The sequence below is a fragment of the Bos taurus genome, chromosome 8 (assembly GCF_002263795.3).
Source record: "Bos taurus isolate L1 Dominette 01449 registration number 42190680 breed Hereford chromosome 8, ARS-UCD2.0, whole genome shotgun sequence".
Lineage (NCBI taxonomy): Eukaryota > Metazoa > Chordata > Mammalia > Artiodactyla > Bovidae > Bos > Bos taurus.
In genome coordinates, this window is record NC_037335.1 from 59,888,766 (window position 1) to 59,901,457 (window position 12,692).

At 52.3% G+C, this 12,692-nt stretch overlaps 1 protein-coding gene across 4 annotated transcripts in view; it reads right to left on the bottom strand.

The window, feature by feature from the left end:
* Positions 1–12,527, bottom strand: part of TLN1 (talin 1) — a 31,426-nt gene extending 18,899 nt beyond the window's left edge. For 2 of the 4 annotated variants that reach the window (XM_024995995.2, XM_010807953.3), the window contains exons 1-18: positions 12,243–12,332; positions 6,671–6,833; positions 6,189–6,351; positions 5,847–5,944; positions 5,466–5,595; positions 5,231–5,383; positions 4,837–4,979; positions 4,605–4,732; positions 3,825–3,885; positions 3,109–3,213; positions 2,638–2,793; positions 1,786–1,887; positions 1,537–1,613; positions 1,126–1,306; positions 856–969; positions 636–744; positions 230–438; positions 9–107 (exon numbers count right to left, since the gene is read on the bottom strand). In XM_024995995.2, the coding sequence (XP_024851763.1) occupies positions 9–107; positions 230–438; positions 636–744; positions 856–969; positions 1,126–1,306; positions 1,537–1,613; positions 1,786–1,887; positions 2,638–2,793; positions 3,109–3,213; positions 3,825–3,885; positions 4,605–4,732; positions 4,837–4,979; positions 5,231–5,383; positions 5,466–5,595; positions 5,847–5,944; positions 6,189–6,318 (1,995 nt within the window). In that variant the 5' untranslated portion in view covers positions 6,319–6,351; positions 6,671–6,833; positions 12,243–12,332. Of the gene's footprint in view, positions 1–8; positions 108–229; positions 439–635; positions 745–855; positions 970–1,125; positions 1,307–1,536; positions 1,614–1,785; positions 1,888–2,637; positions 2,794–3,108; positions 3,214–3,824; positions 3,886–4,604; positions 4,733–4,836; positions 4,980–5,230; positions 5,384–5,465; positions 5,596–5,846; positions 5,945–6,188; positions 6,352–6,670; positions 6,834–12,242 lie in introns of all 4 variants that reach the window. The other 2 variants (NM_001205428.3, XM_005210126.4) reach the window with 2 other exon arrangements.
* Positions 12,528–12,692: the final 165 nt, after the last annotated feature.

Below are 12,692 nucleotides of genomic sequence, written 5' to 3' on the forward strand. Positions count from 1 at the left end.
TCACCAACCTGGAAGTGGGGGTCAGTATCACTTTCCCCAATTTGTTGCAACAGCTCCCCACTGGCCTGGCCCACGTTCCCAGCTGCTTGCAGCAGGTTCTGACGGGGCTGTGGAGAGTGAACACCGGTCAGAAGCTGCCCAGTCTCCGCCAAGATGTCCAGGGGTCCTACCCGCCCACGGTTCCCCGTTTCCACCCTGCGATCCCTGGGCTTGGACCCTGGCCCCTGACCTCGGCACTGGCTGGCTGGGCACTGCGCAGCAGCTCTGACACCGCCCCCGCCAGGCCCTTGGCCGCCTGCAGCAGGGGCCGGCCGCTGCCGCCTTCATCCTCCAGCAGGGCAGCAAGCAGCTTCACGCCACGGGACATCTCCGTCAGGTTGGAGGAGATGGTGGTGACCGCACAGCCCACTGCCGTGTAGTCTGTCTCAGCAGGGTCCCCTTGCGGGAGGAAGAAGATGAGATCAGTCACAGGCAGTTAGTCACTCACACACACACATACACACACATCCCACCCCCACCCCCTACGCTGAGGGAGACGCACAGTTCCTTCCGTGAGTCAAGGTGCGGTCACACTCCTGCTTGCCAACACTCGCTCTCACACCCCCATTGCCCAGAGACCTGGGCATCCAGCCTACCTGCTGTGAGGTTCACCACAGAGGCGGTACCAGCGGTGATGGCGTCTACCTGGGAGTGGATTTCATGCTTGGATTCATCCATCTTGTTCTTACGCCAGGCCTTTGAGGCCTGAGGGGAAGAAAAACCAACCTCAGGATTGGCTCTGCTCCAGTTAACCCCAACCCTGGTCCTTGGAGTTCCAGCTTCAGCACCACTGGCCCTCCTCCATCCCACACTCACAGCGTCCTGGCCCAGAGGGGGCAGAGTGTCAAAGTCATCCAGTGTGGCCTGGGCAGCTTGCACAGCCTGCATGCTGGAGTTGATGGTCCCAGTGAGCGCCTGCTGGGCTGACGTCTACAAGACAAGGAAAAGAGTAACAGAGAACATTTAGAGAGAAAAATAAAGGAGAGCCTGAGGCCAAGGAGAGGAATATGAACAGGGACACAGGAAAAGACTGCCTAACTCCCAGCTGGGCCCAGCAGAACTGTGGCAGCAGTAGGGCACCCTTACCAAAGGAGGCATGTGTCCTCGGTGCATCTGGCCACTGGTGATCTGCTGCTGGGCAGGTGGCATGCTGCCCACCTGGAAATTCTCGGGACCCGAGGCTCCGGAGCGCATGATGGCGGGCAGGGCCACGGAGCCATGCTCCACCTTCCCCACCCGGTTATACTGCTGCTGAAGCACAGTGGACCTGAAGAGGAGACAATCAGGGAGCGTTCTGAGGACCTCCTCCTCCTCTCATCCCCTTCCCACCTGCTATACCACGTGTGCTTGTCCTGTGCTCTGGGGGGTGTATGAGGCCTCATCACAGCCTGAGACTTGATAGAGAGCCATCCTAAGGACCCCCCACCCTCCCAGTCCTTGGGGTCATTCCGTGCCTTCCCTGACTGAGGAATGGGGTCAGCCCAGCTTCCTTCGTACTTTTTGGGGGACACGGAGTCCTCCAGCATAGTAGACTCCTCGTCTCCCTCCAGCCCAAAATGATCCTTGCTTTTTTTCTGTAGGAGAAAAAAGGAACAAGCGTCAAAGAAGAGGGAAGTGGAAAAGGCAGCCTCTTCTTTCCCCAGTCAGCCATCTTCCAGAAGCTGGGTCCCAGTTTCTAAAGGACCTGCGTGGGGCCAAGGTACAGGAAGAGACGGAGGAGGCGGGGGTGGGGGAGCCAGTGCTCACCTTCTTAAGGATGATGTCGATGTAGCCAGCGATGAGCTGAGCGATCTGCTCCCCCTCGGTCGTCTGCACCGAGTAGTAGCCATCTTGGTAGTCTCCGAAATCCTAGGGGGACAATGAGGGCAGGGCTCAGTGGGGAAGCCTGAGTCAACCTGGGACAGGAACGGGTGGGGCAAGAGCCCAAGGCCGAGCTGTTGAGGGTGCCCTCCCAAGCAAGCAGCCTCTGGGACAACAGCCTTTCTTCTGCCTCCTAGTTCTCTATTTCCCTTGGAGGGAAATACTTTATTTCTAAGGAGTATCTTTACACTACACAGTTTCAAATACATGGCATTTAGGAAATCTCTCTTCTGTCATCCTGATAAAATTGGGAGGACACATTCATCATTAAATGACCAGAGTTAAGGATGAGCACTAATATCCAAAATGGAAAAATCGCCTTTACTAATTTCCCTTCTCAGTGGGGCACTTCCTCAACGTGGGATCAGTCTTCAATTAGTAACGCTGAAACAGAAAGCTAGAGGCGGGGCTACTGTAAGGAGTCGCTGCTGAAAGAAGGGAGGCTTATTTTTCTATCATCTTTTTCTTCCCTCACTCCAAGTGGCCTGTGATCTCAGCTTGCTAGTTACAGTTTGGTTCTGCTGATTTTTAAAACTGTTTCATTTTAGCCTCTCTCATTCTCCAGGACAGAGTTTCTCCTCTATTCTAAACTCCAAGTTCCTAACAATGGCTCCAAAGTTCTCCTTTTTTCTGGGATCATTTTCAGGGTACCTACCCCTGCACAGAGGGGTTGGGGAGACCCTGCGGCTGCCCCTTCTTTGAAAACACAGCCCTTTCTCCCCCAAGACCCCAGCTCACCAGGGTGAAGCTCTTGGGAGACGCAGCCCAGCGTTTTATGTTGGTGAGGTTCCATTCCTGGATCACCTCCTTGGTCTTCTCGTCCACTCGCATCACACACTCCTTAGTGATGCCCAGAAGCCTGGGCACCAACTTGTTCTTTCCTTTCATCTTTTCCTATGAGGCAGAGGTCGTGGATGTTATTAGTCAGGAGATCAGATCCAGACCACAAAGGGGTGCTGACAGAGGCAGGAGAGCTAACCTGGGGTGTCTACGGATGGACCTGGACACGGCCACATCAGGATAAAGCGCAAGGGAAGAAAAACGCAGGGCAGGGAGGGAAGTGCTGACAAGGGGGCAAGTTTTCACAGGGAACAAAATGAAACTCTTGGGGAATGGCAGAAAATGTGACTCAGGGCAGGGCTAGAGACTCAGAGAGGAAAGGGTAAGGGCAGAGATACGGGTAGGCAGGGAGAAGGGTCAGTAACCCACCTTGACCAGGAAGAAGGAGACACCGTACGTCTTGAGGGAACGGGCTAGCTTCACGTAGCGTACCTTGGCCTCAATCTCACTCATCTGTCCACAGTTCTTGTGTGCCTTTGAGTATGAAATGGGTAAACTTTTAGCAAAATCTGAGTAACATGACATTGAAGACTAGATGTTAAGTTGGGATGTAAACTATGGTAGGAGAGTATTATGGGAACACAGAAAAGGTTAAGGGATGCAGGCTATGAGAAAAGAGGTGAGGGGATAAGCTGATATAGACTATGCAGAAGCGATGGTTCAATAAGCGAAGGATACAGTTAAGGGACTTGGAAATGTTCTATAGATGTGAAGGGATAGTTAGGAAGTAGGTCAAACAGAAGGCCTTTTGGGCTGAGGATTCAAAGAGCAGAGATAACACCTTCTGTCTGTACAAAGATCTACTCTTCACAGTGATTCCCTATCTGTCCTTTCCAGGGCAGATAGCTATCCCATGTTAAAGGGAAAGGAAAGAAAACAAGATTATTGAACTGAGTCCCACAGCAGATGCAGTGATGCAGCACAGACCAGAAGCCCAGGTCTTTTGCTTTCTGGGCACAGGAAAGGTAGAACAGCTTGGTGGGCGGAAGCAGGGTAGGGGTGACGAGGAGGGGGTCCATTCAGTCAGTAGGATTAGGCAGCAAAGCTCCCAGGTCATCCCAAACATGTCCCTTGCCCCCATTCACCTGGAAGATCTTACGCTCTCCCTTCTGCTTCACATACTCCTTGGGCAGGAAGTCCTTCAGGCTACACCAGAAAAGGGAGGGTCAGCATGTAGTGGACAGCATCAGGGCTATGTGGGCCGGGGACTGTGGGCCTGGGGGTGTGAGGAGATGTCTAGGAGAGTGTTATCTTTGGGGAGAAGGAAGATTCAAGGCACGAGAGTCTAGATTGTCCCTGAAATTGAAGTGACTTAGTACTAACTCTTGAATGCAGTCTGCATCTCTCTCTACAGGGAAAGAGACTGAGGGAACTTGAGTTGGAGGCTCATTTCCTGGGGAAAAGAATAACTAGATCACAATTTTAGGGAAACAAGAGCAGAAGGGGCTCACTAGAAGGATGACCATGCTTGTAGGAAGCTGAGAAAGCCACATCAAACTCTATATATTCTGAGAAATACCAGTGGATGAGACCTATGAGACTTCTGAAATCTGATGTTTCCTGTGACAAAAATGTACCCTGTTTGCCTCTGGCTATTGCAGCACAATTCTTCAGAGACTCTCAAAAAAGTGACATGCTTGCTTCAGAGGGAGGGGGCAGGGGCAGAGTCTGGACTACTTTCACATTCCACAAGGGAAGAGACACGTGGAGGACGGAGGCTAAACAGGCCCCCATGGGGGTCAGGCCCTGGGAACTCAGAAGAGGAAGCAGGGGAGAAGGCCTGGGACAGAGACAGGTGCACTATGCTAGGGCCACGGTGGCAGGGAGTCCTGGGCCCTGACAGGTATGGGATGAGGGCCACTCACTCGAGGAAGCCGGCCTTGTGCTTCTGCTCATTGTGGGGCCCAAACTGGATCTGGCATTGGAAGCCAGCAAACTCACAGGCCTTGTCGAAGGAGACAGGATGGGAGCCATTCAGGATGTCATCTCGTGCCTGGGGAGCACAGAGGAAACAAATGCTGTGTGGGGAGCAGGGGCGCCCCCCCGCACTCCTGCTTCTCTCCCTGCCGCCCACCACCGGGCCCATCCTCTCCCTACCTGCACGTAGAGAAGGTTCAGCTGGACGGGGTCCCGGGAGTCCACGTTCTGATCTGAGTAGAAGAACTTCCTCCGGAGCAGAAGCGTTTCGTGCTCCTCCACTCCCTGCTCCCTCAGGGTCCGGCCATGGTCCAGCCAGTTCACTGGGACACAGAGGGTCCCCTCAGTGCCAAGTCCCTGCAGCCCTTACACCGTCAGTCTTTGATTTTTTGTTTCTTCATGTCCCGCCCTCTCTAATACATTCCATTCCATGAGTGTAGGACTTTGTTTTACCACAGATGCAGCCCGTGTTTAAACAGTGCCTTGCAAAAGAAAACTCAGAAAATAACGCAGAAATGGCTGCCCCCGACACCCCAGTTGTTTTAAATGCCCTCGCCAGTCCCCTTCTGCTTACACTCGTCATCTGTGTGCAACTTCTGCTTCAGTTTCTCCATCTTCTTTTCGTCTCGCAGCAGTGTCTTGTCCTTTCGTAAGGTCCCTGTCACCTCCTCCTTCTTCTCTTCCATAATCTCTCGAACCAGTGAATATTCATCATGGTTGGTGATGCCTGGGAGAGGGGGTGGGTTGGTAGCATCCCCAGCAGAGTTTTTAGGCTTCCTTCTGAGCCCCCGGCCCCGCACGCCCCTTACCAATGCGGGCACAGATGGTCATGAGCATGTCCGTGACAGTCTTCGAGTCGTCCACCATGACAGTCTTCACGGTGCCGTCCAGCATGCGGATCTTCAAGGGCCTCTGTTTCTTCCTATACTCCATGGTGTCCTATTGTGTCAGAAACAGGAGGGGCCCACTTTAAGCTAAAGATATTACTTTCTTTTTAGGCAGCCAGAGAGGGAAGGAAAGTAGATTACTAAAAGAAAGACTGGTGGCTTGCTTGAAAACAGGGTATTATGACTGCGTATATTAGAAAGCATGGGAGAACTCAAAGACATCAGATATGGGTGCTGAATAGGAGGCAGAAGGAGGGAAGTGATGGCAGAGGATATTGGTGGTCCTTGTGAAGTGATACTCACCCCGTTTCGGAGCATGTAATAATCCAAAGCCTTCCCTGCCTCCAGCCATATACCCTTTTTGGGGTCATCATCTGACAGAAACAGCCCAAAGTCGCTGGCTAAAAGAGAAGATGGGTCAGCTTAGGCTTAAAAAAAAACCCCAATGTAGTTGAATGGCTACACCACTATCCCTTATTATTTTCCCAGTGACCCTGGGCCTAAAGAGGAGGGCGGGGGCCAAGGAACACAGACCTGAGATGAGAAGACTTGGGGGACAAGAGAGTCATCTCCCAAGGCCAAGAGCCTGGGAACAAGAAGGGACCAAGGGCTCCCACCCCAGCCACCTGGGCAGTCAAGACTCACGAGGGCCAGATAGGGCCTCTGGGATCCGCTCACGGATGATCCGACAGGCGTCATACACCATGGTAGACGGCTCAAATTGCATCGTCTTCACCACATTCCCAATGCTGATCTTCAGCGAAAGTGCAACCATGGCGGCGGCTTCTTCTCTCCAGCCTGGCTATACCTGGCCCATGGCATCAGGGCATTAGAATACACCCTCATTGGAGGAGAGGAGGCCCCCCACATGGAGACCCGGGAAAGGGAGTCACCAAAGCAGAAAACAGTGAGCGTGTTTTTTTTAATGATATTAAAGAGTGAAAGATGAGCTGTATCAAAAGGACTAGTCTTAGGCATCTGAGACCTCTGAAGGAGAGGTTGGTCTGCAAGGCACAAAGGCAGGTCTGAAACAGTGTTACCTGAGGACGCACCCCACCCCCAGCACTGGAATCTGGGCCTCCCTTCTTTCTTCCAAGTGTTTCTCTCTTACCCTTGTCCCTGCTCACCTCCTTTCCCAGTCCTGTCTCTGCACTATTTTCACCCTTCTTGGTTCAGTCTTTTTCTCTTTGTCTCTTACTATATCCTTCTGGCTTCTCTCTGTCTGGGACTTCCAGAGCGCTGCCCTGACTCATCACGTGATCTTTCCTTTCACAGCTTTATTCTCCTTCTCTGCAGAATGAAGACGTTATATTAGATAATCCCCAAGGGCTCTTGAGCCCTGCAAACACTGACTTAAGCTAGTCTGGCAGGGAGGCCCAACACTGCTGTTCAAGCCATCCTGGCTTACGTGTCTCAGCTCTCCAGTAACTTGACATGCTGGGGGCCTCCCGGAGCAGCTCAGTCCACATTTGGCTCCCCCAGAAGTCAAGCCAGAATCATGGTTTTTCTAATCCAAAGGGATCTCAAAAGTGATCTAGTCAACCCTTTAATTTTGCAGAACAGGAATCAGACTGGGTATGTGTATGTTTCAAGGCAGCTCAGAGAGAGAGCCCAGTCCCTCTTAACTCCTCAGGCCTTGCTGCTTCTAAGATAGCAGGTTAATACCCAGTTCTCACCATAACTCCTCCTATGCTCTGTCCTCTTCAGTAAGTCCTTCTCAAACACTGCCCTCCAGCTCAGCTGCCTCTCCTGATAGTGTCTTCCTTACAGCTGGCTGGGGACACTAGTCCCACACAGCCTTCCCCCGCCCTCCAGGCTCCACCCTCCATGGAGGTGGCAGGTGGCGCACAGTGCACCAGACAACAAGTCTGCCTGGCAGCTGATGATGTGACCAGCTCCGTCCAGGGATTGGTGCCTCTTACCTAAGAGAGGTGAGCACATCTAGGCAGCCCATTCCCCTCTCTGCAAACTGCTAGTCCCAAGGGGGAGAAAGCACAGCTAGAGGAAAGCTTGGAAGTGGAGGATGGGGTCTTAGAAGCAGAAGGTAGGAAACAGGAGGCAGCAGCTGAGAACCAGGGAAGCTGGGAAGGGGTGTGTTTTTGGAGGGTGAAGAGATGAGGAGAGATTGAAAATCTAGGTAGAAACAGGAGACAGGAGGCAGATGTGGCAAAGGTCTGCATCAGGAGTCTGACAGACAATTTCTGACCTTATAAATAATCTCGAGTCTCCAAAAAGAAGAAACCACAGCTCGCCCTCAATCTTTACTCCCAACAAGAGGGGACCCTCCCACTCTCCCCAGTTCTAGGTCTCTGCCCCCGTCCCCATCCCTGGCACACCTCTCCTGATAGCTGGACAGACCTGGCTGTAGGGTCGCTGGAAGGCTGGAAGGTCTGTCAAGCCGAGGACACACTGAAAAGACCTTCCACCCTCAGCTGAAATTGCACATCTCCCCCCATTTCCTCCGGACATATGGACACCCCCCTTCCTCCTTAAGCACGGAAACCTCTGTTGAGACCCCGATAAGGGAGTTGACTCATGGCTACCCTCACTTTCAGGCTGGTCCTGAGTGGACACCCACAAAGCTACAAGTGGGTGAAGGAGCAAATGGAATCAAATGAGTTGGGGGCAATGAGAGCACAGAAGCGGGCCCCTGGAAGTAAGGGGAGAAGCTATCCAATTTCTGTTCCGGCTAGAGAACTTTGCTCCCCTTTCTACTTTCTGTCATGTTTTATGGAACAGCAACAATCCCCCCCCCACCCCCACACCATGTCCCCCTCCCAGAGAGCTCCTCCTCCCTCAAGACATTCCTGAGATGCATTCCAGAGGAGTTGGGCAATTGGGGGGTGGGGGTGTGGGGAGGATAGAGGACAGAGGTCAAATCCCAGCAAGGAATGGAATGTAAGTGTACTAGGGGTAAGGAATTTGGGGGACATGGAGAATATAGTCAGAGCAGATACCCACAGAGGGAGCTGCAGAGAGACAGGGAGTTACAGAAAGGGACAGAGGGAGAGAGAAAGCTGAAGACAGACTCAGAATGTAAGAGGGTTGGGGGGAGTAACACTCAAGCCTGTTACCAAATTTGGCCTCTGAGTCTGTAACCGCGGGGAAGGGGGAGGGCTGTGGGTGAGACTGACATATCCGGCCTCAGGCTGCGGCAGGCTCATTTAGGGCTGGACTGGGCAGCTGAAGGGCTGGACCTGACCTCCCCCAGCATAACCCTTCCCTACCTCCATCCTGATCCATGCATATTCATTTTCCCTAAATGTACCCCAGCCTATGCACAGAGCTCTTTCCCACAAAGTTACTTATAGTCTCTACATACATACACATTATCTCAAGCACACAGCCCCTACACAGCTCCATCACAACAACGTTATCTTCTCATAAAGACTCTGCCTCTGTCATCAAGCACACAACACTCAGCCCCAACGTCTCTCTGTGTGCTTTCTCCTTCCAGTCTTCCAGTGAGCAGTTCTGAGGGCCTGTTGTGGGGAAGGCCCTGGTTTTCAGTGGCTGGGAACCAAGAAGGGTAAGCACTCGCATCTGCCCTCAGCAGAGTGGATAGCTACATACAGAGTTATAATAAAAGGCAGGATGAGGTAAGAACCAAACAGTACGTGCTCATGAGAGAGATCCCTTTCAGGTCAGGGAAAGGGGACTAAAATGTCTCCATGAAAAATGTCATTTGAAGTCAAGATTTAAACAAATAAAGGTAATCAGAAAAAAACAATGATCTATCTTTTATTGACGATATGTCAATTGCTTTGTGTACACAATTTCATTTAATCCTTACAACAACCCTGCAAGGTAGGTGTCGTTATTTCCATTTTTACAGATTAGGAAACTCAGGCTCAAAGAAGTTAAACACTTGCTCAAGGTGCTTGTCCAAAGTCACACAGCTAATAAGTTGTGAAGCCAGGATCCAAACCCAGGTCTTTCTGACTCCAAAGCCCAAGCTCTCTCCACTATTCCAACCAGCCGGAGATGAGTCAGGGGTGGCATTCCAGGCAGAGAGAATAGCATAAGCAAAGGTGGAGAAGCAGGAAATCACGAAGGAGCATTCAGGGAAGTGAGGAGCAGGCTGGCTGAAGCACAGGGTACCTGCAAGTGAGCAGTGATGGGGAAATCAAGGTTAGGATGGAAAGGCAGGGGCGGACTCAGGAAGAGGATGCGGGATTTCACCTACCAGAGGACAACAGGAGGCCAAGGGAGGCTATGATCAGAGAAGGGGCACAACCAGAACTAGACTTCAGGAAACTCACTCTGGCACCTACCTGGGAGGTTAGTTATAAAGACCCTGCACTGGCACAAGTCGGAGGTAATGAAGCCAGAATTAGAAAGGTGGAGAGGAGGATGTCACTCATCAGAAATTTGAAGAGGTAGAACCAACAGGATCTGATGACAGGCTTAACTCAGGAACCAGGGGCCCAAGTGAGGCTGGAGGCCCACAGCTTCCAGTCATCAGCAGGTACTCAAGAGTGCCTGAATTTAGCTAAGGTACTGGGGAGAGGGGAAAGAAAGGACAGGAGGAGGTGAGAATGCAAACATGAGGCTGCCTTAGGGGATGCAGTTAGCAGTCAGTTAGGGGTAGAAAGGATGGGCTTAGTGACTATTATCAGACTGGAAATGGGGGAATAGAAAAATGCAAGGACAGGCTAGGGAAGATAACAGTAGGAAAAATATGGATATAATAAGTTACTGAATCAGCCTGGGGGAAGAGGAAGGATACTTATGTGAATCGAGGCTAAGACAGGGAATGAGGTCAGAGGCCAGGTCAGGTGGTAGGAGGTTGAGAAGAGATGTGTAGTCAGTGGCTAAATCAGGTTAAATGAGTGGAACAGGGGTACAGGGAAGAGACGCTGGCAGTGTCTAAGTAAAGATGGAGTTGACAGGGATGGGCTGACGCCAGTGGCTGGGTCAGGCTGGGTAGGGGACAGTGTTGTGGTCAGTGGCAGGGTCAGGCTGGGAGTGAAAGGGGGTGTGGTCAGTGGCCTGGTTGGGCGTGGGATCAGCAAGACCCAGTTTCCTCTTTGGGTCTCATTTCCTCTTTTCTGTTGGGGGAGTGGGGGAAGGGGATCTATAACTGGACCAAGAAATTAGGAGGCTTAGAATCAGGGAATGGCATATAGCCGGGACTGTGAGGGCTTGGCAGTAGTGCTGAGCTGGTGGTGGGGTATTTAGCAGATAACCAGGAGGTATGTAGGTGAATGAGTGGGTAAATATGGTGGGAGAGTGCTTTAAAATGATGGGAAAGCTCAGATGTGGATGAAGGAAAATGAAGGTGGGATGTGTGGATTAAGAGGTGGGAAGGGAGGCAGAACTGAGGCTGAGAAGGTAACATGAACAGCATGGGAAAGCTAAAGGCAAGGAAAGTATTCTGTCAGTGGGTACGCCTGAGGGTGTGAAATGCAGGGCCAGGGAGGAGAGTTGGAGAGGAAGGCTTAATTTCGAGGGACTGAGGGAAAATGGAGGCAGTAGGGCTGAATTTTCAGAGAATTAAGCCACCCTCTTCTTGCATGGGAACAGTTTCCTTGGTCTGCTTCCCCCTTAATCACCAGTCCCTACGCAGTCCGCCACGATTACTAAGCCCTGTACATGTCCTGGGTGCCTAACTCTTTTCTAACTCCTACCTTGTAAACAACAGGATCCAAGAACCCTCCCCCTCAACTGTGGTGGTCACAGCAAGAGCCTGAGGCTTAGAGAATAGAATTAAGCTGAAATCCCTGATGCCAGCAATTCCAACTAGCCCAGAACCCTAGCCTGAAATTAGTCTGTCATTTCCCTGGGCCAAAGAAGCCTTCCCCACACAACAAGGGCATCTACCTACTGCCAATCTCTTAAATTTCACCTGCCTGAGGTCAACTACCCTGACCTCAACTACAGCACAGAAAACTGCCGGAAATTTCTAACATTAACGCTGACCGTAATTTGTCTCCTGATTCCCAGTACTGGATTTGACAGGCATCCCTGTCCTACCACATACCTGAATCCAATCCCTGATCCCTAATTTTGATCTAATTTTTACCTGTAGCACCAACTCCGGACCTTTAACCCTAAATCTTGATCCCTAAACCTAAAGTTCATTTGTCACTTGATTCCTGATTCACCCCTTTCTTGTTTATCCCTTGTACTGTCTATGCTAACCTTCTCTAATCCCTAAAACTGGATTTCTAACCTAGTTCCTGTTGTTGACCCTTAACCTGAACTCTGACATACGTTAACCTGAACCTGAACTCTAACTAAACTTGGTCGTTATAGAAAACAAAATAATACCTTTAATCCAAACTTCACCTACACAAAACGCACCTCACACTAATAAATCTAAATTTTAACCCCAGCTTTACACTCCTAAAGCTAACCTTAACTCCTAAAACCCAACTCCACTTAATCCCCAACTCACCCGTTCCTACGCACGTACCCGCTATCAGCTAACCTCAAAGCCGATCCCGGCCCTGCGCCACACTGCCACCCACTCCTCACCCTCCCTCAAAACTATCCCAGGCCGAGGACTGCTCCAGGAAGGGCCTGGCTGCCGAAAAACGGCCTATTTAACTCAGAGCAGAAGCCGAGATACACCGGACGCGAACCTCTCCAACATGACCCGAAACAGACGCAGAAGTCAGGGGCCCTGCCCGCCCGCCTCCCAGGCCTGGCGTCGCGGCCCCACCCTGAGGCCCCAGTTCGCCCGGTCCGGCCTACCTGCGCTGCCCGGCTCTGTGCCCCGCCCGCCGGCCCGCTAACCCGCTCGTTCTCCCGGTGGCTCTCGGGCTGCGGCCTCGCCCTCCCTTCGACACTCTCGGCCACTTCCGTCCCGGGAACGTCCCCCACCCGCGGGCGGCGCCCTGGGCCCGCGCTCTATGGTAGCAGGCACTGCAGGAAGCTGCTCTGGCCCCAGCTCTCGATGCTCGGGAGCCCGCCGACGACCGGCAGCCCCTCCCCAGCAGGAAGCGAGCGTGCGGTGCAGTCCCGAGGAAGCGCCCGAACTGCGCCCTAGTTCCCTTTTAGGCGCTAATCCTTCCTTTTTCTAGCCCGGGGCGGAGCCGCTTCCTCAGAATGCCCGCCCTCAGGAACTGCGGGGGCGGAAGGCATGTCCCCTCTATTTGCATCGCGCCCTGGACGTGGCGCGTACTGCGGCCGCCTCCGCGTCGG